Below are 27782 nucleotides of genomic sequence, written 5' to 3'. Positions count from 1 at the left end.
GCAGCCACACTGCTGTTGGGGAGGTGGCTTTGCAGCCCCTCCATGGCAGCCTCTCCTGTGTACTTGGGCTGAGTGTGTTAGCTCCCACATCACCATTTCAGCTGTGTGTGGAAGGTACTGGTGAGCAGTTTTTTGTCTGTGGAGGCTCCATCCTCACAGGGGGGCCAACTTGAATAAAATATTGGGGGGGGGAGAGGTAAGCCTCGCCCTGCATAGTTGATCACAAGTCACGGTGTATGCACACCATAGGAATGGCAATGCCCATAAACATTTTTTTTGGGGGGGGTAGCCTGACTCTCTCTAATATTTTATTGGGGGAGGGGCGAAGGTACCTCAACCCCTAGGAGTTGGCTCCTATGCTTCCTCAGTCACCATTACCAAGTTAGAAGGCCAATGAAATGATGGTGGAGGGGAGGGAAGCCAGCATCCCTGCCTGCTGCTTCACATTCACCCTGCTTGTAAAGTCCACATCTATGTATGTGGTTTGCAGTTGATTTCTCCATAGGCATCAAGAGGCAGCTTCTCCTTCCTCTCAATCGGCAGCTTGAGGGCTCACAGACTTTGGCACAATATATAGCAAGAGAAGGCAAGGCAATCTCTAGCAGGAGTGGGGAATCTCAGAGCTCTCCATCTGGCCCTTGGAACTCTCTCCAGGCCATACTCTCACTGCCCCCTCCCCTATTTTTGCCCAGCTCGAATGTGTCCTTGGAGATGTGTGTGTGGGGGGGGAGAAGCAATCTGCTCCCCATTCCCTCCTGTTCTAAAAATAAAAAATATATTCACAAATAAGGATGACACGCGATTAAGCAGTTGTTAATGTCCCCCCTATCTTTTTGTGCCACGACTCCCCATCTCTGTAATGCTCTCCCCAGGGCGGTATGCCTGGCGGCTTCCAACATCTTTTCACCTCCACGCTAAGAGTTTTTTTTAAGGCACCCAAGTATTTGAATGTTCATAGTTGTTCCTTGCTTGCTTTTTGGATGTTTTAGCTGCTTGCTGTTTTGTGGTGATTGCTTCTGATAATTTCATGGTGGGAAATATTTACTTGGGGGATTTCAGTGTGGTCACTTTTCATGTGCGTCTTTAATATTTACTTGTTTGCTGTGCAACTCACCTTGAGACCTTTGGATGTAAGATGAATCATAAATGAAGTAGTAATAATAAGAAATCGAGGTAAATACCATAATGCTTTCCAGTTTGCTTGGATGGAGAATAGGGTATGTGTGAGAGGGAATTTGAGAGGGTATAGAAAAGTAGTCTATTGCACAAAGGTAAATTTTACATTTGTTGCCCTGCCTACTTTTGCCTCTTGCTCCACCCACCTCTTCCATGTGACACTCATAAGGTTGCCCAGAAGAGAATGTGGCCCTCAAGCTGAAATAGGTTCCCTACCCCTGGACTAAAGGGAGGTTTAAAGCTAACACTATCTATCTGCATTCTGATCAATGACTGTAAACTTCCACAAGCCTTTCAGGCCAATAATTTCATTTCTTAATGCTTAAGAATGGCAGCAGACATACGGGTATTTCTCAAATCCTCAACAGGGATTTGAAGCACATTAAAGGTACTAGAGTGAGTGTCATAAATGTAAGTACAAATAATGCTAATAAAAATACATTTTGTAAACAAACACCATCCATTTCCCCCCAGGCTATTTCATTACCATGATGGGAATTGATAATTTTTAAAGGTTTCAGAAATCCAAATAGCTCTGGTTCTCCTACAGCACCTACTGAATAGTGAAGGCCTCATAAGGAACACCATCTAGAGCCCAGACTCCTGTATGAGGCAGGAGCAGCCATTGACCAGGAAGCCCCTCCCTCTACTCAGTCCATCTACCCAGAACAGACAAGTCCTAGCTATCTAATGATTAAAGAGCAGGGCTGTGTAATTGAATGGGGGCAATTTGTCTATTAATTAAAACATTCCTAAGCTGTCCTATATCTGTTGATATTAGAGCAGGATACAGCAATAACATAACTCATGAACCCTGTACCTGTATGTGTGAATATGGAAAAGCTAAGGCTGTACAGTATATACATGCGTACCTAGAAGGATCCATGGACCGTTTGCAATATTCTTTATTTACACGAGGACGCATACGAACAGGCTGTACGTAAGTGGCCTTATAATGATGATGATGATGATGTGTGTGCGAGCCTTAAACTATCGGATTGCACAGTTGTGCATGCATTTGTGTGGTCATTTGCAACTGTGTCGGTAGGTACTGCAGTTGTGTTTCAGCCACACACTGTGATGCAGCTGCATGCCCGGGCTGGAAAGTCCGGTGGATAGTTAGCAAAAAATATACAGGGACTGAGTCTGCCAGCATATAAATAATCTATGCAAATATTTGTGACTGCTGGGTGTTGCGCCTGTCTTGCGCGAACGTGTCGTGCGCCCATTTCTCCCGATATGCATCCTGCTGTGTGCATGGCGATGCGCGCCTGTGCGCGTGTTCTCAGCGTTGGGCCGTGCACGTGTGGGCGTGCATGCAGCATTGGAGCCGTTACTTCTGCAAAGGATGTGGGCGCGCAAGTGCGGCCGGGGTTGCACGGGATGGCTGTGCGCGTCTCTGCAGATGCGTGCGTATGTGTGCGAGGGTGCATGTCTCAGGGTGTGCGGTTGGCACACGCTTCCCGGCCCGTCCTTTTCCCGCCTGCCCGCCTGAGGGCTCCTGCACGGGCGTGTCGGGACTCGGGCTTGGGGCGCTGGCTCGGCGGTTGCTCGCTGCGCGTGGAGAGCTTTTTGCTGCCTTCCCGTCCCGTCCAGGCCGAGAAGAATCCGCCTCCGCCGTGGTCGCCGGTCTCGGCGCGCTGCCTCGTGCGCCCTCCTCCCCACGGCTCGGTCGCCAGCTGCCCCGGCGGGAGCAGCCGCGATGAGTGGAGGGGCGGGCTGCGGGGGCCGCACGTGCCCGCCGGGCCCAGCCTGACCCCACCCTTGCCCCCTCCCTTCCCCCCGAAGAAAGATTACCCTGCCCTGATAGAGCCGCTGCAGCCCCTGCTTGCAACTTCAGCAAGCCGGGTGGGGGGGGGGGTTCAAAAGTTGCAAAGGAAAGAGGGTGTGTACATAAGACAGGGAGGCAGAGAGAGAGAGATCTTTGCCAGCCTCCTTCTTTTTCTTCCCAGCGCTCTCGGATGGGGGGGTGGAGGAGGAGGAGGACCTGCCCGCATGGAGCTCCGAGGACAACCGTGGAGCCCGTTGCTACCTTCACGGACGACGACTAACCCTCGACGCCTCTTCGAAAACCAGCTGCCCTGGTGAAGGAACGAGAAGGGTGGGGAAGAGAGAGAGAGAGAGGGCAGGCCCGAGGTGCTCGCTGCAGTTTGGGCTTGCAAATCTTTGCAACGAGCTGTCGAAAAAACAAAACCACCTCCCTCTCCCAATCCAAGGCGATCAATGAGGTCCTAAAAGAGCAGGGGAAAGTGACAGGAGTAGAGAGAAAGAGCGCAAATCGGCAGCAGCAGCAGCAAGCAAGCAGCGAAGAGACAACCTACCCCCATCCCCACCCTACTAGCCCTTAAACAAGAAGAACCAGCTGGTAGACAGACTAAAACTTCCAGCAGCCAGGATGGGACAAACTCTGCTTCTTTGGCTCTGCCCCCTGCTTCTCCTCAGTCTCTGGGGCCAAAGGTAAGACCCTCGCCTTTTGGTTTTCTCTGGCTTCCCCGCTTTCCAAACCCTCTCCACTCGTTGGCAAGGCCTTTACCACGCAGCCGGGAATTGACTGCCTTCCCCCCCTCCAATGCCCCCAGCATAAGCACCATGCTAAGAGGAGATTAATTACATATCCCCTCCTAATGCAGCCCCTCGAAACCCCCAAGGGCTTGGAGGAGATGTCACTTGGGAGCCGTTTCTATAATTACAACTCTCCCAGGAATGCAGTGTCGAAGCAGATTTGTCTCTTTTACGAGTGGTTCTAGTCATCAGGATTATTTCACGCCTCCTCTCTCCCCCACCCCCCAGCACCTTATAATCCGGGCTGTCATCTCCCTCTACACTCCATCCGTAATGGTGAAATTCTTGCCAATGGGCATTTGCTCTGACATGAAAACATTTTGGGGAAGAGCCTCCATTCCTGTCAGTTTTTGAGTTCGGGGTTAGGGGTCTGTGCCTCTTCTCCTGGAAGTGGTGCTAGAGAAATTGGGGGGGGGGTTGGGCTCCTGGATGTCGCTCTCATTTACCAGTCACAATTCCCGCTTTGGAGCCGGGAACAGAATTTAAGAGTCCCAATGTCATGTACAGAGCAAAATCCATTGGTTTTATCCTCTGGGTAAGATTGACACTATCTGCGACTAGAACAAAACACCAGTTTGCTTGAGGCCATGGGTAGCTCTTTTCGGTCGTGCTGAATTCATTCATTTGAGACTCTCAGAAATTTGGCAGTCTTTTCTCCAAGAGGGCCTTACTCATTCTTCAGCACAGGATCCTTCTGGTGTGCAGGAGCAGGTGAAAAATCTCATGGTTTCCCAAAAGTCAGTTGTACTACACTTAGCTAAGCCTTAATAAAGTGTGTTGTATAGGATATAAACCCAGTGATCTGTCCTGCTCTGTGTTATCATAGGTTGTGTTCTACAGTATTACGATGGTAGTCTATTAGGGGCCTCACTTTTTTCTCTTCTTTCTTGATTGGGTAACCTGTTAGGGTGTGTTGGGTCCTTCTGTAGTCCCAATGGCTTTTGGTTTCATTGCAGCTACCCAATTTAGCAATTTTATGTGGAAGTGCTGCAGAACCAACACCCTTACCCCTATTATCTGACTGGAGTTTAAGCACATGGTTTGAGTTCTGAGTTTGAGCGTGATAGATTTTGTTCAAATCCCCGGCTTAGTCATGAAGATCACTGGGTGGCTTTGAGTTTCTATCCCATCTCGCTCTCCCTTTAACCTTCTGTATAGATTTATAATGATGAACAATTGGGATTGCCCTTGTTGAGATTTTTGGGAATGGGAAAGTGTGTATGTAGGAATAGAAAGTGAAAATTACCCACAAGGACCAGTGCTTGCGGCATTGGTACTGAAAATGTGTTAACCCAAAATAGGTTTAACAGTGAAGTTATCAGCAGAAAATGAACATCCATTCATAGAAGAAGAGGAAACTTGGAGGATATAATCACCAATATCTATTCTAGCAATGGAAAGGAAGCAGCATTCAAAGCATATGGGATGGGGGATCATTACCTTTCTAGTTTAGGGACTGGGAGAGAATTTGGGGTCTAGTGGAGAAACTGGATTCCTGTGTTCGCTTCTGGAGTCCTGGCTGTTGTATCATTCTGTGGAATTAGCAGCCACTTTGTCCCCTCTTTGTGAATCATTTAAACAGAGGAGAAAAATGTTTATATACTTTGTGTTTCTCAAAGACCCAGCGGGATTGGAAGCATTTTCTCATATATACACATGCCTATATAAAAAGGGTGGTGGGGAGGTGATGATTTCATTAATCAATCAATCAATCAATCAATCAATCAATCAGCATCATGTTTGGAAAAGGCTCGGAGATGCTTGGATGAAAGGCATGCGCCAAGGCACGCAGAGGGCTGCTCTCATTAGGGAGAAATGCTGCGCTGTTCTGAGCTGCCTTGTTATGAAAGACACACAATGTCTTAATCGTTTTCTTCGAAGGGCAGGTCCCTTCCTTGAGGGCTAGAGCCTGATCAGTGCCAAAGAGCAGAAACTCCTCCCCTCTGAGTTTGGGGCCCGGTTGTTTTGGGGCTCAGAATGAGCCTTGCATTTGGCACAGACTCTGACACTGGCTCTTCCTGGGAGCCCTTGGGCCAGTCCCTTCCCTCTTGGTAAATAATATACTGTACAAGGTAACTGTCTCTCAGGCTCCTGTAAGTGGGTGCAAGGAAGGAGTCATCTCTTGGAATGGGTTGTGGGGGAAGTGAGCTCTTCCTAACACCCTGAGCCATATACATCCCTCTGCACATGAGTGATCTTGCGAATTCTGCTGTCAACTGCGAGTCAGGCAGTGGATACTAGATTTCTGGCTGTGATGTTAAATTTCAAAAGGAAATACTACATACTCCTTATCAAGAGGCTGTGGTTAGAAGGGCCACAGACACAAATTAGAAACAGGGCATGTTTTAACTATCAGACGGTCATACCCAGTTAAAGCTGGTGGGGACACCTAGGATACAGTGCACTTCCCTCCTAGGAGTGTGAATTGGTAAGAATAAATGCATTGCTCATTTTTGTTTAGCTTTAGTCCTGCTCTCTGTTAGATATCAGATGACCACACTACATTTGGGTGGTGGTGGGGCACATAGGAGGTACAACCAGTGAAATAAGGGGATAATGAATGGCTTATAGTAGCCTTCTCCAGTCTTGTGTTTGGGACCACAACTCCCATAATTCCATGTTGGCTGGGGCTGATGGATCCAATAATGACAGGAGGACAAACTTACTTTTCCTCTGCGCTTTCCAGGCACTGCCTGCCCTTTAAAGCTCAGTGTCCAAGCACTTTTTTTTGCTCTTGAGTTGTCCCCATGGAAATCTGCTCTTTACAGCTGAACTGGAGCAAATGGCAGTCCACGGAAAACACAAATTGACGTTTGTTGTGCATCGGTTTTAAAGAGCGGGTTTTTGCAGGGAAAGAAGAGCTCTTGGATATGGAGCGCTAACGTTTGGGCCTGTGCCTGGAAAGCATGGGGCAAAAGGTAAGTGTGGATAAGCCCCAGGTTGAAGAGAGGCCTGTTCTGAGAGCACATCCAGTCTGGGTGCTTGAAAACAGTCAAATGCACCTGATTCAGATTGAAACGTGGATACTTTTTTAAAAAATTGTTACTTGCTGCCATTTGCCTTGGGATTGCCCAGTCTTTGCCTGCTTTTTCTTTTTCCTGATAGGGCTTTTCTGCCGTGCCAGCAGAGGTGGTGAAAAGCAGAAATGCCTCAGAACATTTGCTTGTGATGGCAGTGCTATGCTGGAAATTCACCTGCTGCATTTCTGCCTTTTGCCACACAGGTGTTGAAGGTAGAAAATAATTCGGCATCTCTGCCAGCCGTTACAGTCTGCAGCCCAGAGGCCGCAATCAAGGCTTGGGAGCCTACATTTTGCTAGAGCTTGGGAAGGAGATGGTGGGGGGAAGGCCTTCTCCTAAACACCTCAAGGCTCTAGCATCCAGGTAGGAGAATCTACTGTCTCGGATGAGTACAGGTGGTCAAATCACATGTTCTCAAACAAACTTCTGATTTTCTTTTGTGATGATGCAGGGACATTTCCCATTTACAGTATTTTGAATTGTGGGGAAGCTACAACATCTGTTTGAATGGAGGTCATCTCAAGAAGTGGAAGACTCAGGCTTGCCTGTGCATTATTAGCCTGGAAAAGAGGAGACTGAGAAGCGATAGGATAGCCATCTTCCAGTATCTTCTTGTTTTCTCATCATCTTGTTTTCTCTTGCTCCGGAGGGTAGGACTCGACTCAATGGATTCAAGTTATAAGAAAGGAAATTTTGACTAAACATCAGGGAAAACTTTGTGACAGCAAGAGCTGTTTGACAATGGAATGGTCTCCCTTGGGAAGTGTGGACTCTCCTTCCTTTGAGGTTTTTAAGCAGAGGTTAGATGGCCACCTGCCATGGATGTTTTAGTTGAGATTCCTGCATTGCAGGGGGTTGGACTAGATGATCCGCAGGGATCCCTTCCAACTCCACGATTCTATGATTCTGTACCTTTAAAGTGCATTGGAAACACATTTCCCACCTTTTAGGATTTTGGGCGCTGTAGTTTATCCTTCCAATACAATTCCCAGTAATCCTTAAGAAACTACAGTGCCCAGATTTCCTTGTGGGGGGAAATGTCATTTGAATGTGGTTGAAACACATAATGTGCACTCAGCCTCCTGTTTCTTAAGGTTACCTCAGTTCAAACAGGTATCACGGCTCCCTCTCTCCTCCCCCCATTTCGGGATAAATGGGAAATGTTCCTCATTTCATCATTGTGTGCTACTATCTGCCTCCTGATTGAATCTCCCCCCCATCACAAAACATTTGTGTTGAAAGTCTGGGTTAGGATTAATAATTATATATACTTCCTTCCCGCTCTCATCTCCATTTTGCTTTGTTTTGTTTGTAATAGTTATTTTTGGGTTAGTTTTTTCTCTCTCCACCCCCTACTGCCACCCCTCCAAAAATATAATTTATTACCGTTGGAACTTGTGTTAATTAAAGCAGTAGCAACCACAGCCTGTGACCTGCGGGCCTTTCACTGTGAAATCGTGTTTCAACTCATTTAGTGCTATAGAGTGAGAGGGTGGGGGGAGCACAGGTCAATCAGATTCAAAGAGCAGACATGGTAAACTGCCCTTCTTGACACTTCCATCTTTCCTCTCCCCAAACTCTGTGGGTCTTTTTGCTGGAATCTGCCCCCTTCCATAAAGGTCCTTGTGCTTTTAGGTCTTGACAAGGACATGTGCATGTGGTGTTTGTGTTGCAATGTCTATTTGGGGAGGGAGAATGAAGAAAGGGGGATTAAGGAAGTCTTGCTTCTGTGGGGGTGAGGGATGATCTCCGCCGGGGAGTAGGAGGGATGTCGCTGTATGTCGGTTATTTGGATGGCAGGATGTGAGGGGGAGGAAGGGACACTGGTTCGGGTGAGACTTGGATAGCACAAGAAACTTGCCTGCCAAATGGGATAAGTCCAGTTCCTAAGACTGACAGACACTTGCTTCTCAACACTAAAACAGTGGAAGGATGCTTAAGGCTAGGGTAGGTGGGGGGGGGGATGATAGTGCCAGTGGCGGATCTTGGAGTCTCCGATTTCAGCAGCACCCCATGTGATACTAAAATTCAGCACTCCTCAGCCTCTTGCCCTTCATTCTAAATCATAGTTGAAATGCCCCCTGGGGCCCGGAGGCTCTGTGCCCAGTGTGATTGAACCAGTCACGCTCCCCTCTATCTGATAGTGGGTTGGGCGCTCAGAATCCAACCCAACCATCCCTTGGCCATCATGAGCCACCCCAAGTGAGTGGAATAGGTTCTGTTCAATGAAGATGTCAAGGCAGCGTCTGTTTGACACTCTCCACCAGGATGTAGCTGCAAAGGGAGAGAGAAGGCCTGTTGCATTTAATCCATGGGGAATTTACCAGTGTCCCAGGTGAAGGTCCGGGAAATTGCATTTCAGATCTATTATAATAAACACATAGAGGAGAACTGAGGCACAGTGGCATGTAAGGCAAACCACTGGGTGGGGGTGGGCGAGAGAGAGAATTGGTTATGTACATGCATGGATTAATGTCTGCGGTGTGTGTTTCTGCTTAACATCTGCTTATGCAATTGAATGGATAGAACAGACATTGTTGTCGGCATCCCTCTGTCTTGAGAGACAATGGATTGTGTCTCCAGGGGGGTGAAGCCGGGGGGGGGGGGGGAGCAGCACTGAAGTGACCTCCCTGGGCCACAAGCTTAGGCAGTGTGTATGGAGGTCCTGGGCTGCCCAGACAACAAGACCCGTTCACTGATGTTGCCCAAAGGAAAGCAGAGCAATATGTTCAGCACCCTGCAGGAGTTGCCAGTAAGGAGGCATACAGTACAGTATGTATATGTGTGTGTATTTTATGTGGGTGAGGTGTGTGTGCGTGTGTGTGTGTGTGCGCGCAAGCAAGCAGTGCTGGACTGTGGTTGTGTGGGTGTAAAAGGGAGTATGGTGAGTGAGGAGCTTGAGTTCATGATTCTAACAGGTCTTTGCAAATGCACCTACTTTCTGATCTTGTGTTTGCTCTTACAGTATTCTGCAGTTCCCACATTACAGATGTGTTAAAGGGGCAGGGGGTCCAGTGATGCCCAAGAGCCAGTGTGGTGTAGTGGTTAGAGTGTCTTACTAGGACCTGAGAGACCAGGGTTCAGATCCCTACTTGACCATGAAGCTCACTGGGTGACCTTGGGCCAGTCACTGCTGCTCAGCCTTCACAGGGTTGTTGTGGGGATTAAATGAGGAAGGGGAGAACCTTGTACAACGACTAGAGCTCCATGGAAAAAAAGGTGGGATATAAATGCATGAAATAAGTAATATACAGAGTTGGTGATAGGGATGAGACTTGAACTCGGGGCCCATGGATCGAAGTACAAATTTCTGTCCACTAGACCAATTGGATGAGCTTTTTATTACTTTGGGGTGGGGAAGTACGGAGTGGAACGTTCCCTGAGTAATAATCTCTGTGGGTTGCTACATGCAGCCAGGAGCAGGAGCTGGAAGAGGCATAAACCGCCCCAATATATTTGCAAAACTAGGTGACTTGTTTCTGGGTGAACATACTGTACACTTGCCTCCTGTTCCTAAGCATAGTCAGATGTAAATAAGGTTCATGGATTTCAGGGATCTTTCATAGAATCATAGAATTGTACAGTGAGAAGGGACCACAAGAATCATCTGGTCTAGCCCCCTGCAATGCAGGATCTTTGCATCAATACATACAAGATTGTAGTCATAGTGTGGACTCATCCCAGGTTTTTCACAGTTCCCATGGCAAGAGGGTAAGTGGTTTGCCTACATGGATGAAGTACAGATTCCACCCTGTGTTAATGATTGTCTCAGTACAGAAGCAGAGGATGTTAGCTTTTCCCAATTAGTTAAACAAGGGTGTGATCCTGCGTACATGGCATCTGATGCCTGGTAATCAGATTTCAACACTATCTGGATGTGTTGGGGTGACATATTGCAGATTTGCTACTGTGTTTCCTTTTTATAAGACAGGAGGGTGGAGCTTATTTTGTGTGTGGTCCTGGGTAAAGTTTGCCTTTTCTTGGCAGCTTAGCCTCAGGTCTCCTTAAGTTGCAGTGCACTGGTTTGATATATGTTGAATCTTGACTGTTGCAATAAATGAGACCTGACTATGTCTGAAGAAAAAACGTCATAGGGCTGCTGTTGAATGGGTCAAAAGGTACCTGCTTTTTCTACTTGGTGCCTTCTGTTCTGTGAGAGCGACACACCTGTGATACCTGGTAGACCAACAGCATGGGGGATGCTTCTCCTGCATATCCTTAACAGTGCTTGCAAATCAAGGAAGAGGTGGGGAAGGGTTGAAGGAATGTTATGTTGTTTAGCACCACCATAGGCGTTGGAGTCATATTAAAAAAGAGCAACCCTGTACTTCAGCTTTGCTGGCTGATAAGACATAGGATTTGGCAGAACTCCTGCTATGCTGACAAAACAGGAGATACATTGACACAGAACTGCAAATCTGCTGTGCCAGTGAGATTATGCTGGTGGAAGTACTGAAACAGAGGGGAGTTGTGGGCAAGGTGGGGTTGGCACAGGGGAGGAGCAAACTTGCACTGTCTCCTCAAGACCATGATCACACCCCTATTGATGGTGCAACTTTACACCCCACAGACCTGGAGTAAGAAACCTCCCTCCTATTAACTAATGGGAGGGGGTTTTGCTTTCTGTTTTTTAAGCTGCCTGGATACTCAAGGCCACCCCATCATGTTGTCACAGTGGAGCATAGGATATGGATATATGTCACAGCCAGTACAGTGGTACCTCTGGATATGCGCACCTTTGGTTGTGTATCCTTCATGATGCAAATGCAGCAAACCCGGAAGTTTTTTCCGGGTTTCGCTGCATGCTCAGAAGCGCTCTACCACAACATGCGCAGAAGCGGCACCTCCGGTTGTGAATTCCTCGGGATCCGACCGAAGCTCCGGAACGGTTCCTGTGCGCAACCGGAGGTACCACTGTCTATAAACTTTGCACAAAGAGACCACAACTCTGATGATAGGATGTGTGTCCCTATGATAGAATTTGTCCCTATGCCATAGACATTTTTTAAAGCCCATCAAGGGGGAACACTGGTGAGTGGAAGCTCTGGAGAAAGGGCGCATGATGCACAAAGGGAGCATTTTGCACTAAACAACCTACCTCCAGAACATGCATGGGAACTGGAGCGCATTGCAAACGGGTCTTTGCTTAGAATGCTCACAGGTACCTCATATTGGGACTTCAGACACCAATTTCCAGCACATGGGTGTAGCTGGGGTGGGATGGGGATGGGGTGGGGTGCAGCTGTCCCCCCCCCATCAAGTAAATAAATAAAAATACTGAACTAACTGAACAATTATATCACAGATAATTTGGTTCTCCCCACCTAACATAATTCCTGCCCTCCTAAAATAAACCCTGCCTATGCCCATGACCCAGCAGTGACTTCTGCACCTGGGGAGGCCAGGAGACAGCAGTCCACACAGGTAAATGCAGGGGAAAGGGATCAGATGATTTAACAGATAACTACTGCAACTGCCTCTCATATATCTGAGTCTGTTGCTGTTCCTCCCCAACAGTGAGGGGTGGTGTTCCCCCTATACAGGGAAGGTGCCCACCCCCATATGCAGATGAGCCCCCTGTTGGCAAAGGCCAGACACTCTATCCCAATCAATGCCACTGCTGTTTCCAGGGATGCTGAGAGCATGACAGCTTTTCTTATGCTGTTCTGCAATTTTCTGCATTTGTGTGTTTCCGTGGCCCCAGCAAGTCCAGGACAGGGGCTATTCTGCTCTCGTAGTAGCAGCAGCATCTCTCCCGCTCCCGTGTACCTGGTGCATACATTTGCTCTGTAAGCCTCTTCGCAGGAGGAAAGCATGGATTCATTAGCTGAGGGGAAATAAAGGTCTGGCAGCTGGTTGGAAGTGGGGGTACTCTCCATCATGCAGAGGACACACCTGTGCAATAAATGGGGAACTAAGGTGGTGTACACATTACTGGCGTAAAACTCTGCTAGGCTGTTCCTTTTCCTCAGTTCATAATGAAGCTGGCATAATGGGAAGATGCATCTAAAGGCAGCATTTCATAAGAAACAAAAGGATAGATACAGGATAGATGGTGGATTGTAACTAATGCCATTTTTGTACTGCTTTCCCAATTCAGCAGTGGGAGAGCACTGGATCCAGAATAAACAGAAGTGTAGTCTACATCCCAAAGGCTTATCCACACTTGCCTTTCCTCTGCTCTTTCCAGGCACTGTCCATGATTTAAAGTTCTGTGTTCAAGCTCCTCTTCCCTCCCCCCCCCCAGCTTTTTTCCACAGAAACCCACTCTTTAGAGCTCAATTGAAGCAAATGTCAATCCACAGAAAACCTGAATTGACAATTGCTCCAATCCAGCTTTAAAGAGTGGGTTTTCATGCGGGAAGCTTCGGGGTGGGGGAACACACACTTGGATATTATGGCATGCTAAAGCACAGACCTGTGCCTGGAAAGAGCAGGGCAAAAGGTAAGTGTGGATAAACATGAGTTGTGACTTGTGAAGGTTTCCAGAGCTAAACCTGAGAATGTTAGGATTGCTGAAGAGGCTGAGAATTGTTTTAGATGGTGAATCTGCCAGGTTTGAGTGGCTGCCGGGCAATATGCCCTTAGGGGGCAGGGTGTCCCACTGATGATGCTTTGTTAGCCCCTTCCACCATTATCACAACCCCCCACCCCTACCCCGCCACCATCCCTGTCTGTCTTGTCTGACTTTTCTTTCCCTTCTGCCTTGGTCACGCATTCTACAAGTGTTGGTGGCAGAAAGGCTGATACTAACTACCCCACTTATTAAAGCAGGCATGGGTAATCTCTGGCCTCTAGGCCAAATGGGACCACCAGAGGTCCTAATTTGGCCTGCAAGGGGTGTTTTTACCCATAGTCACTCAGCAGACCCAGACCTGCTTAGCTTCAGCAAGGTGGTGGGTTCATGTATCTTTTGACCATACCCTGGGACCAAGCAAGTAGAGGGCTCTGCTCTCTCTCATTCCACTTGCCATTGCTTGGATGCTCAGAGAAGGCAGGTGAGCAGGCTACCCCAATGAGAGGAGGAGGACTAGGAGGCTCTAGAGAGTGGGCAAGTGTATGGGCTTCAGCAGATGTCCATTGAAACCTCCTACTCCTGACGCCAGCCCTGAGTTGAGTTCAGATGGGTTCAGGTGACTTTTGTATGCAGAGAGCTGCCGGGTAAGCACTAAGGTGTTATGGTGATGGGAGAAACTTGAGCTGCCAGTTGTCTGACTGCCAATAGTGCTTTCTGAAGGCATGGGGAACCTTTTGAGGTCAGGGATTGGTACAGCTGCCAGATTCAGAAGAACAGGTATGGGGAACCTTTGGCCCTCAGACTACATGTCCCGTCATCCTTGGCCATTGGCCTTGCTGCCTGGGGCTGATGGGAGTTGTAGTTCAGCAACATCTGGAAATCCACAGGTTCCCGATACCTGGAGTTTAAGGAAGAGTCACGTTGTGTAGAGAGAAGATACACAGCATGATGTACAAAGAGTCCTACAAGGTGGAAACCTCCCTCTTACACAACTATTAAATGCACAGCAGCCCAGTCCTCTGCAGAAGCTGGTAGCTCTGGCCTCAGCACCAAGAGAATGGTGGCAGGGTGTGGAAAAATGCTCCACAGGAATCTGGGATCGTCACTCATTCTTACGCAACACATGCTCACCATCTTGCTATGCTTTTGCTGGTACATGGTTAGAAAAGTGACACAGAATCTCCCAGGCAGCTGCCACCTGCGTTATGCAGATGTGGGCGGCTGGCAATTTTGATCATATGCATGAGCTTATTCTCTAAGACAGGCTTGCATGGCTTGTGCTAGCCTTGTCTCGGCTGAACAGAAATGGTGTAGTCCTGCTCCGAAACAGATGATTTGTAGACAAATATGAGTGATGGCCGTGATCTGAGCAAGAGGAAATTCTCTGGCTGGGAGAACAGGCCAGTTTCTATTGCCGATGTGAAAGCCGTGACCCAGCTGGTGTAAGAGAACTCAGTACCTCACTCCTCCACCTTTGATCAAGCACTGTCATTAGTGAGTTATAAGCACCTTTTGCATCTCCCCTCAAATTGAGTCATTAGAGGCTCGAGTTGGGAGTCCCTGTTTTTTAAAACCGCCAAAGGGAGCACTTTGCCGTGTAATTAAAGCCTTCTTGTCTGTTAACCTGCGTCTCTCTCGCTCCCTCTGTTCACCTGGACTGGTAACTCGCTAGGCTATTCACAGATCGAGGTGGTTGTGGGAGGGCTGGGAATATTTAGACACAGGAGCATGGGCTGGTTCTCTCCCCCTTTGACAAATCGTAGGCGAGGATCTGAATCAAACTGCAAAGCTGATTGCTGCGTTGACAAGAAAAAAACAGAGTTATTTATAGAAAACAATACCATGGCACTGTGTATGTCACAGTAAATGTACAGTACAACTCTTAACTTATAAAGTCCTGGACAGCTTAGGACCAGGTGATCTGAAAAAATGCCTTTCCCCATACTGAGCTGCCCATTCACTGAGATCTTGGTTGGGGCCCCTGTTAGTTATGCTGCAGCCTACAGAAGCTCATCTCTCAGCAACTTGGAGGAGGGCCTTCTCCATGGTGGCCCCCAGTTTGTAAAATGAGCTCCCCACCAAGGTACGGCAGGCTCCTGCTGTGGTGAGCTTCTGCCAGCTGTTAAAAACCTATTTGTTTACTTAAATTTTCTCTCATCTCTCTAAAGAAGAAGAAGAGTTTGGATTTGATATCCCGCTTTATCACTACCCTAAGGAGTCTCAAAGCGGCTAACAATTTCCTTTCCCTTCCTCCCCCACAACAAACACTCTGTGAGGTGAGTGGGGCTGAGAGACTTCAGAGAAGTGTGACTAGCCCAAGGTCACCCAGCAGCTGCATGTGGAGGAGCGGAGACGCGAACAGTAAACAGTTGAACAGTTCATGGCTACTGTATTCAAGATGTGTTACATATTTTGTATAGGATTGTTTCCATTGCCTATGGAATTGTTTTTTGAATTATTGATTTATTATATTTGTTTGTCACAGAGGGACCCAAAGCAACTTACATAAAAAACCAGTTAAGGACATCCAATGAAGAAAAAAAACTAAAAACACAGCTAAACGAATTTGCATGGAATTATTTTATTGTACACCATCTTGATGTTATTTTAATGGAAGGCAATATAGAAATACTTTAAAGAAATAAATATGGTCCAAAATGCAGAGATCATGGACAATTCTGAGGGAACACCTTTCAGTTCATCAGAATTGTAGAGTTGGAAGGGACCATGAGGGTCATCTAGTCCAACCCCCTGCAATGCAGGAATCTTTTGCCCAGTATGGGGTGCAAACCCACAATGCTGAGATTAAAAGTCTCATGGTTTACTGACTGAGCTATCTGAAACATCTGTTGCTATTAAACATCCAAGTCCCAAATTAGAAGAACATACCGGTAAATGAAAGTTCTGCCTGATACCAACATCTAATAAGATTCCCTTCTGTGCAACATGAAAATGCCCTTGAGACACTCACCTGGTGCCAAGTTTGCTTTCAGTAACTTGCTGTATAATATTTATAACTCTTTCGTTTAATATTTATGCTGCCTCTTTTTTTTTACTCATCACATATTGTGTGAATACTGCAAATTATGCCTGAAAATTCTGATATAGACCTTAGCATTTGGACAATACAGTGGAACCTCGTGTTATGTACCATCCTCCTCGCGAACGCTGTGGGTTACGAGCTCCGCTAACCCGGAAGTAGATGCCCCTTGTTGCGAACTTTGCCTCGGGATGTGAGCAGAAGTCGTGCGCTGGCAGCGCGGCAGCACGCCTCGTGTTATGAGCAGTTTCGGGTTATAAACGGACCTCCAGAATGAATTAAGTTCGTAACTGGAGGTACCACTGTAACCTAATGGATAATTGCCAACAACATTCAACACAAGTGGTTTGGGAATCTGGTCTTTAGATAAATTCAGCTTTCTTTTTTAAAAAAAGAGGTAAATGGTTATCTAGCTTTCATGATAGCAAAACTTCAAAACTGGGGGGCTGTGCAAGGCTTCCAATAGTGATGGTGGACTTGCTCACTTTGCTTATGGAAGTTAAGAAATAAAGACTTTAAATTATGTGTTTTAACTCTGTTGGCTATCTTTGTAGCCCTTTCTATATTGACCCAGGGTACTTCTCTGGAATTCAGCATAGTGCTAAGTGGGCTATGCTTCCAGGGAATGAGGTCCACTCACATAATGAGACTTTTCCACGATTTGCTGATTTAGGGCATTGGGGGCAGGGTGTCCCATTGAACAGGCATCATTACACACATGCAACAACTTAGTTGAATTGTGCCCTTTGTCTCAAAAAGGTAGAAACTTATATGGATTACTTTCTTCCTTTCATTTTGTAAGGGTTACTTTCTAAAAACTCAGGGTAAAGGAATATTCATAAGGGGCAAGGAAAAGTCTGTTTATAGAATGCAAATACAAAACAAGGTAGATCAGTAGGGTATTTTCCATAAAAAATGCACTATACACTGGAAACTTCATAACCAACATGGAAGCAGTTGGGCTAGTGAAATACAAATTGAACATACTTACGTAGCTTCAACCTGGGATGTTCTAGCTCTAAGAACAATCATGATTTGGAAGCAGCTTTCAAGGGAGATTGCAAAGTTTCCCTTGCTAAAAGGTTTACTTTTTTCCTCTGCAGTTTGCAGTGTCAGCTCCAGAGATACCGTAGTTGCAGCAGTAGGTGTTGCCCAGCCTGGATCTTGACATTTTCTTCCTAAGAAAAAATGTTAGCTTTGAAGGTCACTTTGGTGTACATGGTGATGGCACCACTGACTTGTCTGTTTTCTTCCCAGCTCCTTATCCAACGAGATTCTGGGCCTGAAGTTGCCATTGGAACCTGTGCTTAATGCCAACACGGTGTGCCTGACCTTGCCTGGTCTGACACGGCGACAACTTGAGGTGTGCGTGCGGAATCCTGACGTGACGGCTTCTGCCATTCAAGGCATCCAGATCGCCATCCACGAGTGCCAACACCAGTTCCGCGATCAGCGCTGGAATTGCTCGAGCCTGGAGACCAAGAACAAGATCCCCTATGAAAGCATCATCTTCAGCAGAGGTTAGAGTTCTCTTCCTGCCATTGGCTCTGTGAAAGCTCTTCACAGGCAAAAATGGTCACATCCTTGTGGGCGCTTGGCTGGCTAAAAATCTGAGAGCAACGAAAGAAATGATGGAATGGGGATTTGTTGAATATGGCACCATGTTCCTGGGTTTTAAGGCAAGCTCATAAATACCCGTGATACAGAGGTTTCCACAGGTGCTTTATTGTGAAATGGAAATCTGATAGTTTGATCACATTGAAAAAGAATCATTTAGATTTGGACAGAGGTGGGCTGACATCTGTTTGTTTGTTTGACTACAATTTAGTGTTCGAATTTACAATTCAGGGGTGTGTTCTTGGGAACTATCTGTTTACATTAAGCTGAATTGGTCTTGTGTTATGTTCTTCTGTTTCTGAACCTGCCTTGCTGGATTTCATCAAGGTTCAGCATTCTTTGCAAGAATCCCAGCTGCTAGAAGCAACCATCAATGTGCTTGTGACAGTTTTGAGGAGCAGTGGCCCTGCCTAACTCTAGCTGATTGGTAGAGCTATTAAGAAGGGGGATGAGATGCATCATAGAAGCCTAGAGGTGTTCAGCACTATCACTCTTTCTTTAGCCTCAAGACATACCAAACCCATTCTTAGCTACAAAGCAATATGAAAGCTTTGTTCAGAATATTGCTTAGCAGAGGACAAAGGTAAGAAGACCTTAGGAATTTCAGATTGTTATCAAATGGAAAGCCCTAAGGAAATATTTCGGTACTAACTGAATGAAACAATTTCCACACACAGGCTTTCACTAGTGGGTGGAACTTAGTGCTGCATAATATTATGCACAGTCTGAGAATTCAAGATTAAAAGGAGGAAGGACTATTTGCACACTGTTGACACTAATCACCAAAAGGAGGGAGACTTAGGCCATGATCACACTCGTGTTTGCTGTGTGCTCACTGTGTCTTGATTCAAAATGGTGCTTAGCACCCAAACATGGGCATAAACGCCACCTCAGGAAGCCTCATCCTGAGTTTGGCAACATTGTCTTGAGATGCGGCCCAAACTACAGTGGTGCCTCTACTTACGATTTTAATGCATTCTGAACGCACATTTGTAAGTCGAAAAAATTTGTAAGTCAGATCCCATAGGAATGCATTGGGAGAAAAAAATTGTAAGTAGAAGCAACCCTATCTAAAAATTCGTAAGTAGAAAAAATCCTATCTAAACCACATCCAAGATGGTGGGCGGAGCTCCATTCGTAAGTAGAAACATTCGTAAGTAGAGGTACCACTGTATATCACAATGAAGTCATGTTTAGGTCCACCATTTGATTCAAAATGTCAGCCAGCATCCAAACATCAACAGTGAGCTCTACCTCCACCTCTGAAACACTTGTCCCAACTTGTTTGGTGGCAATATCTCAAGAGGTGTCCAATGCATAGAAAACAAACAGACAAACCACTTTCCAAAAGTAGATTGGTTCTAAACTGTCTTGGCTTCTGCAGGTTCTGATACTTTTCTCTTAGGGATCCCTACCCTGACCCACCGACCCCCACCCCATAATTTCCCGCTTCCCCTCAAGAGGAAACGACTGTCAGCTTAAGACTGTAACCCTATACACATTTATCGGGGCTCGAGGCCTGTTGGGCTTCATAGTAAATGTGCTATAGGCTTGTGCTGTAAATTCTCTAATCCATTGTGACTGTACAGGCCCTGCCCCAGTCTGTTGTAAAAGCAGGGCAGTATCCTCTATTCTGCTTTACCCTCCATTGTCCAGTACCGTTGCCCTCCAGAAAGCTTATGAAGCCATTCCTTCTAATGATCAGGACCATACAAAGCTACTAAGTTTTTGCACTTTTCTGTTGCTTTTGCTTGAATCGTGGAACAAGAATTTGACTCCTCAGTCGAAATAGAGCCTGTTTGAGTGGAATTCCATAACGTTCCCTGGACCTTGACAAGGATGTGCATGTGCAGAGTGATGGCAAGGGGCAGATACATGAGTCCCTTGTCACCTGCATTAATGCTGCTTGTAAGGGGAAGGGTGAATTGTGTCTTCCTGTGTCTCACCTGGGAATTTCTTTTGCTTACGAGGATGGTTCTTGGTAACCTAAAGTGACAGATCCCTTGAATCTTTCATGCCTCTTCCCACATCCGCTGCCATCAGCTCAGCCATGCGTGCTCCTCACTTTAAATAATTTGTAGATCACTCCATTCTTCCCCATACCAGTCCCCGATCTTTTACGCCTCATCATCTCTTCCAACCAAGTGAGAGAGGGAGGGAGGGAGGGAGAAAGAAAGAAAGAAAGAAAGAAAGGGAGAAAGCCCCATCAGTCTCTCAAGGCTGAGGAACTGGCTGCAGAAAACCGTCTCCTTCCAATCCTGGCTCAGCTAGGTGGACTGAAATGAATGGATGCCCAAGTTCTGGTTACAAGACCTTCTGAAGACTTGATAGAAGGTAGATGTGAAGCAGTTTTGTAGTGTGGGAACAAAGATGCTTGGTATAAATGCTTGTGTCTTGCCAGATCCAATAAAATAAGGGTGCATCTTGATTATTATTTCTCCCTGGTAAACTGTTGCAAAAAAATCATGATAGAAGCTGATGCACTGCATACTGCACATCATGGAAATAGGGGTGGGGTTGGCCATTGTTAATGCATTGCTTCCTGGATCCCCCAACTTCTATTTATGCCAAGCATTTCCTTAATTCAACCTGTCATTATGCATACTACTTCTGAACAGAAGTCTCTCCTTCCTTCCTTCCTTCCTTCCTTCCTTCCTTCCTTCCTTCCTTCCTTCCTTCCTTCCTTCCTTCCTTCCTTCGATAACCCCCCCCCAAGGGGGAGGGGGTGCTAAATGAAGCATCTGCAGGATCCACTGAGGCAGCAGATCCCAATGTTAGTCTTTCTTTCCCCCTTTGTTCCTGATGTAGATCCTTCCCCCACCTCTTTTTCCCTGTTGGGAAGGGAAGCACCATTTTGGGGTCTGCCAAAATGTATTGGGCCAACCCTGAGGCTCTAAGTATGATCTGTGGAGGAGAAATGGTGGACAGAGCCAAGGGCTAAGCATTCCCTCCTCCTACCATTTCTCCATTCTAAATTCCACTTCCCTCAGCCTGCCGCCTTTTTCTTTTAAATGGTACTGCGGCTGTTGCACATTTGCATGTAGCATATAGCTAACTTTTTTACACTCCAATGTTTGGGGGAAAGGAATAAAGTATAGTTGCATTCTGACCTGCTATTGTCAACAAGAGGACCATGTGGTCCCAGTGAAATGTGGCCAGATTCTTCCAGCCTGGAGAGTCACAGCTTGGAAAGTTTTGGCAGCTCTAGGATCTGTAATGTTAAGAAAGGTCCCCTCCAGACAGGAGCAGTGCAATCGTATTGGGGAAGCATCTCGGAACAACTAATAAAGCCGAATGGTGTGTGAACAAACAGTATGAATCTACCAACGAAGTTAATGTTGAAGAACCATTGCTTTGACACTGGTGATCTTTGCTTCTATCAGTACACTAACCTTAGTTCGCTTGTCTTTCCAAGTGATGTGTAAAATTTTTGGGAGACACCGTTGATGGAGTTGGAGATGTTATTTATAAGTGGTCCATGTTTCGCAAGTGTACAGGAAAGTTGGTAGTACAATGACTTTCTAAACAAGCATTTTTGGTTTCCCTGTGAATGTCCCAGTCCTCAAACACTCTGCACTTTAATTGGAGAACAGCCTTTACCAAAGGTGTCGTGGACTTTGAAGAAACACGAACTCAGGGCAAAAAGGAGAAACGAGTTAAGAGGAAGGCACTTTTGGCAAACCCTCACTGGAATCAACTCCCACACGGAAACCTATTTCCCCACGGTGGAAGGATGTGTGGGTCCAGAATTGGCCTCCACAGTCATGGACTCACTGTTAAGACTGTTTTCATGAAAGACAATCTTACTCGGCTGCGAGTGATCTCCAGAGAGAAAGAAAGAGATGAATCTACCACTAATGTACTGTTACTGTGCCAAGGATATGTTGGGACCAGTCTAAAGGGTCCCTCAAGTTCTACCTCTTTTGGTGCATATCACTTGGCATGTTCTGCAGCATGATGTTGAAGATCATTAGCTGGACATGAGTTTGACACAAGCTTAGTTGGGATAGTGAAAGTATGGATTCCCTTGGGTGTAGAGGACAGGAAGATCAGTCAAAGTATTCTGCTCTCTTTCTCCCTGTTTACCTTAGATTTGTCAGTTATACAACTGTATACTGTTTGTTTTTAGGAAGGCCATGAGGAGATGAATAATCCTCCTATTGCTTTCTTCCTTTTCCCCAGCCTGGGGGAGCTTATGATTAATTCTCCTCCTCTTAACATTTCTACCTTTTCTCATAAGAAACTAACAATTTCCAGCTCCCAGCTATACTTCTATCTGATTAAGGTACTTAAAACATTACTGCTATTAAATCCTGTCCAGAGAATCTGTTTAATAGTTCCTTGATTCCTTGGGCTCTTGCCAGTACCAGTTTAAATGTTACATTACTCTCTACAGAGCAGGATCCCAGCCAACCAAGGCCTTCTCTGCAACATCCTAAATTTTGAATCTCCCCAAAGCTCCCACCAGCTGCCTGCAAATGGGATTAGGCTCCCTCAAAATTCTCTGAAAATCAGGACATGTTGGCTGTTACTACACAACTTAGGAGTAGCGGCTAGCTTTCCAAGCCCAGTTTAGCTGTGGAAGTTGGTAATAAAGCCAGTGCACTGACAATCACAATGCTTTCTGGGAGGCACAATGATAGGGCATGGTAGAATGGAAGAGTTTGTAACATGCAATGTGTGCTTATGAGACCTTTCCTGTGCGGCATGGAAGCAAGCGTAAAAGGATGCGCAAGTGAGTCACACTTGCTCACAAATGTCTCTTCACACAAATCAATGGAACCATAGAATATGCACAACCCACTTGTATATATCCTGCTAGCACCTCATTGCCACATGCAAACCCACCTTTGTGTCAGGAGGGGGGTGTCATTTGTCTGTGTCCATCTTTGTTAAAACTGTCAGGTGAAAAAGAGTGCCATTTGGCTGAGTTGAGGGCCTCCCAAAATATGTTTCAGCATAGGGCTTGTCCTCGATTCTCATTGCTAGGCTATTCTCGCCACAGCTCTTTTGCAGTCCTAGAATGTTGAAACTTCTGCCTAGCCATGGATCCAGAATTCACTGGTTCTCAGCCTCAATGCCTTATCTGTAAAATGGGGTAACCTACATATATTTCAAGTTTATTATGATGCGAAAGAAATTGACCATTAGCAGTGTTTAGGCATATATAGCTAACAGCGGGTAGGATTCACCTAAGCAACTCCATCAGCTTGCACAATGGGACTCTCCGCTCCCCCTGCATGCCCCCAGTGCCCCTGAAATTGGCTTGGAGAAAAGGCATGCTGAGGGAGGAGAGGGGGAACACTTTTGCAGATGGAAAAATCGGAAGATCGACATTGAATTCCACCTTGGAAATCCTGCAAAGAGGAGGCTGTCTCTTACCTCCCTACCACAGCCCTCTGCAGCTAGAGCGAGCAAGGTCTCAGGGGCTGCTTTGGAAGATGGAGGGAGGCAAGTTAAGATCCGCAGCAGAGAGCTCAAGGTCTGGCGTGTTGCCAGTCCCTGGCGGGTTCACCTGCAGTTTAATTAGGGAACGAGGGAGATGGGGCAGAGGAGAGGGAAAGGGAGGCATGTTTCAACTGGCTGGCTGCATAGCCTTTGGAGGAGTTGGGAAGGGGGAAGCAGTAGGCAGCAGCATTTGGGACATGGCAGACTCTCCCTGCGCCCTGGGCAGGAAATCATCCAGTTTTGACATTGCTGGAGGAACCGTGGAACTAACTGAGGAGCCCTCTGTTACTAGGGCACACTGCAGTCAGCTCAGATGCTGTATACGAAGAGGAACTCCATTGGAGAGACGTTTTAGCAATTAGTTGTAGAAGAACAGAAAATCAGATTTACCTTTGCGTGCTCAAAACTTTATCATATAGCAACATCTCATTATTTTGCAGTATTTATGCAGCTGTGGGTGTGTAGTTTTTCCTCTGCATTTTTGTAGCTCTGTGGGAACTTCCAGCAGTATTATATTCTCTGGTAATTGTCGTACATTGTGAACAAGATGTTCACAGTATGAATTTCCTTGCCTACATATTTAGCAGACAAAAGACACTTGCAAAAACAGCCTCTCCTAGCAGGCTGTTCATGTTGGTGACGCTCCTTTACAGCCCACTGCAAAGTGAGGATCTGTTGGAAACGGGATGGTGGCAGAAGGCCTGCTGTATCCTATGAAAGAGACATGTGCGGTGTGGTCTAAATTCTGCTGTGCTGGCAGATGACAGTGCAATGCCTATGGAGTTATGCCATTTTGCACTTGCAATACAAAATGCAGGTGTAAGGAGCAAAAATTGGGCCAAACAGGCATGAGAAGATATGTGAAGCTGAGATCTTGTTCTGAGCTCCCTCAAAAGTTGGTTCGACCATGTTGTAATGACACTTATGTTCTATATGCCCACACTGCAAAAATGTACTGGAGGATAGGGTTGTGATTCATTCGGGAGCAAATCATGCACAGGAGTATACATGTAAAGGAATTCAGCTGCATGGCATGTATGTGATGTAGCATGGGGCTACATCAGTCTGCCCCCATGTCTAGAAGGTTGCAGTCACCCAAGTGAGAACGTGGTGGAGATTTTCCACAGGCATTTGCTTTAGCACTGTGAGTACAGGGTGCTTGACTAGATGCGCCATTGGTGCTTCTTGTGTTCTTAAGGGGAGCTCTTTTGCACAAACAGCCAAGGCAATGACAAATATTAAAAGAGCAAATGAATGACACTTGTCCACCCTCAGAACTTTATAGGTCCTCCTGCTGCAGAGATGAACTGTTACACCCTGGCTGCATTCGGGGCTGCAGGAACAGAGCAAGGTAAGCAAGACAAGACCTTGGTCAGGAAAGCAGAGCCTATGCTTCAGAGTATGACTCCTGAATACCCTATATACCCCTCTCCCTTAAGCAGCCCAAGAAGTCCTGAACACTCAAAAGCACCCAGGAGCACAAAGTCTCCCTTTGCAATGTGGCTCAAAGTGTATAGTCATACCTCGGTTTAAGTACGCTTCGGTTTGAGTACTTTCAGTTTAAGTACTCCGTGGACCCGTCTGGAACGGATTAATCCCCTTTCCATTACTTTCAATGGGTTAAGTGCGCTTCAGGTTAAGTACAGACTTCCGGAACCAATTGTGTATTTAAACCGAGGTACCACTGTGGAAGACAGGAGTGCCTGTCATGCTATGGTCCATGGGGTCACGAAGAGTCAGACACGACTAAACGACTAAACAACAACAACAACAACAACACTGTACTGGCTTAACAGCGCACTCTTGCAGACCACAACCCTCTTCTCTCAGTAGATCAGTACCTGCAATGTCCTGAGAAAGGCTATAGGGAACACAACCACGTTTAGTGAACACTGACCCCTCCACTCCACCCCCAAACACTAATGACACTTTTTTTTTGTAGGAGCAGACTTGGGGATACACGAAGCAGAACAAACTTTAACCAGAGACAGAGCTCCACGGCAGCTTCCTGTACAGGATAGATGACTATTGTCTCAGTGATTGCATTATATTTCCCAAGAGGTGACATCAGGGGGAACTGCTGATGGGAGAGCAGGAAGCGGGACTGGGTGGGTGGGTGGCAACTTTAATGTGCCAGCTGCACATGGACACCCAGTCACAGGAATTGCTTCTTGGCAGCTGTTGCTCATTCTTAGATTCTATCTCCACCTTTATGGAGATGGTCCCCAAAGGCAAAGTTGTTTCTGCAACCAATGCCCAGCATGCCGTGTAGACCACAAGCGAGGCCTATATCAGCAGTGACCTGTGGGGAACTGGCTGTCCCAGTGTGGGGTTTCCACCTTTTTTCACCCCCAGACTTCCTGTCTCTTGGAAGTGGGCTGCAGACAGGATTGTAGCAGGTGGCAGACGTACCCAGTGTGGAGATTTAGTGGTGGGGGAAGCTACCCTCTGCTGCTGGGCTGCCTGCCAGCCATCTAGTCCTCAAGGAGGTCCTGCGCAAATAAAAAAAAACATGGTTATGAGATGTTGTCAGAACTCCCTCCGCTGTTGATGCTGCTCAATAAAAACAATGACTGTTTCAACTGCCTGTCTCTGTTTCCTGTTGGTCAGCTGATAGGTAAGCTGCACTTCTAAGCAATTCTGCATTTCAGACATCTTCAGGATGGGACATGCAGCTGGGGGAGAGAATATGTCCTGGGCTGCAGCTCCACCTGAACATTTTGTCTCCTTTTCCCATCTAAACTTATTGTTGCCAGCAGGTTGCCCAAAGATGGACTTTAGTGGCTTGTAGTCACTACGTTTCCATTTTAGAAGTGTGAGGGACAAACTCACCCGCTTCTGTTTCCCATTGTTTTACACTTTCCCACTGAATTTCCAGCCTGTTCAAGGTACTGTCTCTTTACTGTGAGTTGCTGCTGATGTGTTCATTTCCCCCTGTCTCTTTGTCCCTTGTTCCTTTCTCTTCCAAAATGCTTGTTTCTTCCACACTGAAACCAACAGAAGTGCACTGTGTACAGATTTGTGTACATCATATGTGCAACCTTTGGCACCACTGTGGGACTTGACCTCTCGTTCTAGAGGACCTGTTCATGCAGGCTTCTTGCCCACTGAGCTACGATGTAGGGTAGCTGTTGTGAAAGGAATAACACTCCTTCCTTCTAATTCTGGCCTTGACTACTGTCCTGTCCAAAAGTGGTGTTTTTAGGGTTGTTTGCTGCTGACTATATCTAGAACTGTAGCCCTGAAATTAATCACACCCTCTCCTGGTGATCACTGCAAAACTACTGTGACCTGATCACAATTCTCCCAGTGTATAATTTTGTTCGTGAGATAACTTTTATAGGGTTTGTTTAGTAACAAATAATCATTGCAATAATCATTGCGTATCAATTTTCAGTAGTAATAATAGCAGAATGTGTCGCACATAAAATAACAGCAATCCTGTATGCATTGCAATAAGTTTTCCCGAAGAAGCTAATAAAGATCACCACCCTTCAGTTAACTTCCTCAGAGTTTCGACATAGGTGGTTTTCACCTTCCTTTTGCTGAGAGAATGCAAAACCTCCCCCCTTCCACATTTACTTTGATATTCCCTTTTGTTTTTTGTTCAAACCACCGCATGGCCTCTTTGATCATCGTTTGTGCAATACTGTCTGTGGCAGCCTTTGAACAACATACTGAGCACCTATCATCCCACAACTACAGCACTTGCTCTCTGCACTTCCTTTCCTTGGATGGGATGAAAATCCTGGTTTAATAGTTAAATAAATAACAATGTTGTGCTTGGGCTTCTGGGACCGAGAGGTCCTAGCCTACTGTTGATAGCAAATATTTATATCCTCCTTCCAGAGCTCTTGGGAAAGACTTGCATATGGTTCAGAGAAAGTTTCCCATCAAGGCAGCTTACAGGACCAGACCTGCATAGCTTCAGTAGAGAACTGTGTCACATGCCTAGTTCAGATAATTCAATCAAAAGGAAAGGAAAATCACAGCTCAAGGATGGTGGAATACGCAGGACAGTGAATGCTGAAATTAGAAAGTTTGGACATGAGCTTCAGTTGGAAGCTGTAGCTAGGAACAAAGATAGAGAAACCTGAGAGGGGGGGGAGCATGATGGTGGGAGCTAGGAATATTTGGATGCAGAATGAGGGCTGCTTCCAGGCAAGTTTTTCTTGTATATTCTGCTGTGTTCCATCCATACCAGTGGACATTGCATAGCTGCCATAATGGGGGAAAGGAGGGTCAGTTTTGCTGAGTGGCCACTTAGAAAACAAGTTGTGAGCCATGCTTTAAAATAAAATCAATGTATTGAATGCTAGCAGTTCATTCATCTAAGCATGATTGCTCATTGCTATTCATGAAATGTCAAAAAAAAAAAGTTTGTTATGGATTGTTTTGAAGT

The 27782-nt window shown here is 46.3% G+C and overlaps 1 protein-coding gene across 1 annotated transcript in view; it reads left to right on the top strand.

The window, feature by feature from the left end:
- Positions 1 to 2664: 2664 nt before the first annotated feature.
- WNT10A (Wnt family member 10A) overlaps positions 2665 to 27782 on the top strand; it is a 53380-nt gene continuing 28262 nt past the window's right edge. The window contains exons 1-2 of the mRNA XM_035127221.3: positions 2665 to 3633; positions 17573 to 17835. Coding sequence (XP_034983112.1) covers positions 3572 to 3633; positions 17573 to 17835 — 325 coding nt within the window. The 5' untranslated portion in view covers positions 2665 to 3571. The remainder of the gene's footprint in view (positions 3634 to 17572; positions 17836 to 27782) is intronic.

The sequence above is a fragment of the Zootoca vivipara genome, chromosome 1 (assembly GCF_965207765.1).
Source record: "Zootoca vivipara chromosome 1, rZooViv2.hap1.1, whole genome shotgun sequence".
NCBI lineage: Eukaryota > Metazoa > Chordata > Lepidosauria > Squamata > Lacertidae > Zootoca > Zootoca vivipara.
The sequence above is the reverse complement of the archived record's forward strand: the minus strand, read 5'-3'. Positions and strand labels throughout refer to the sequence as shown.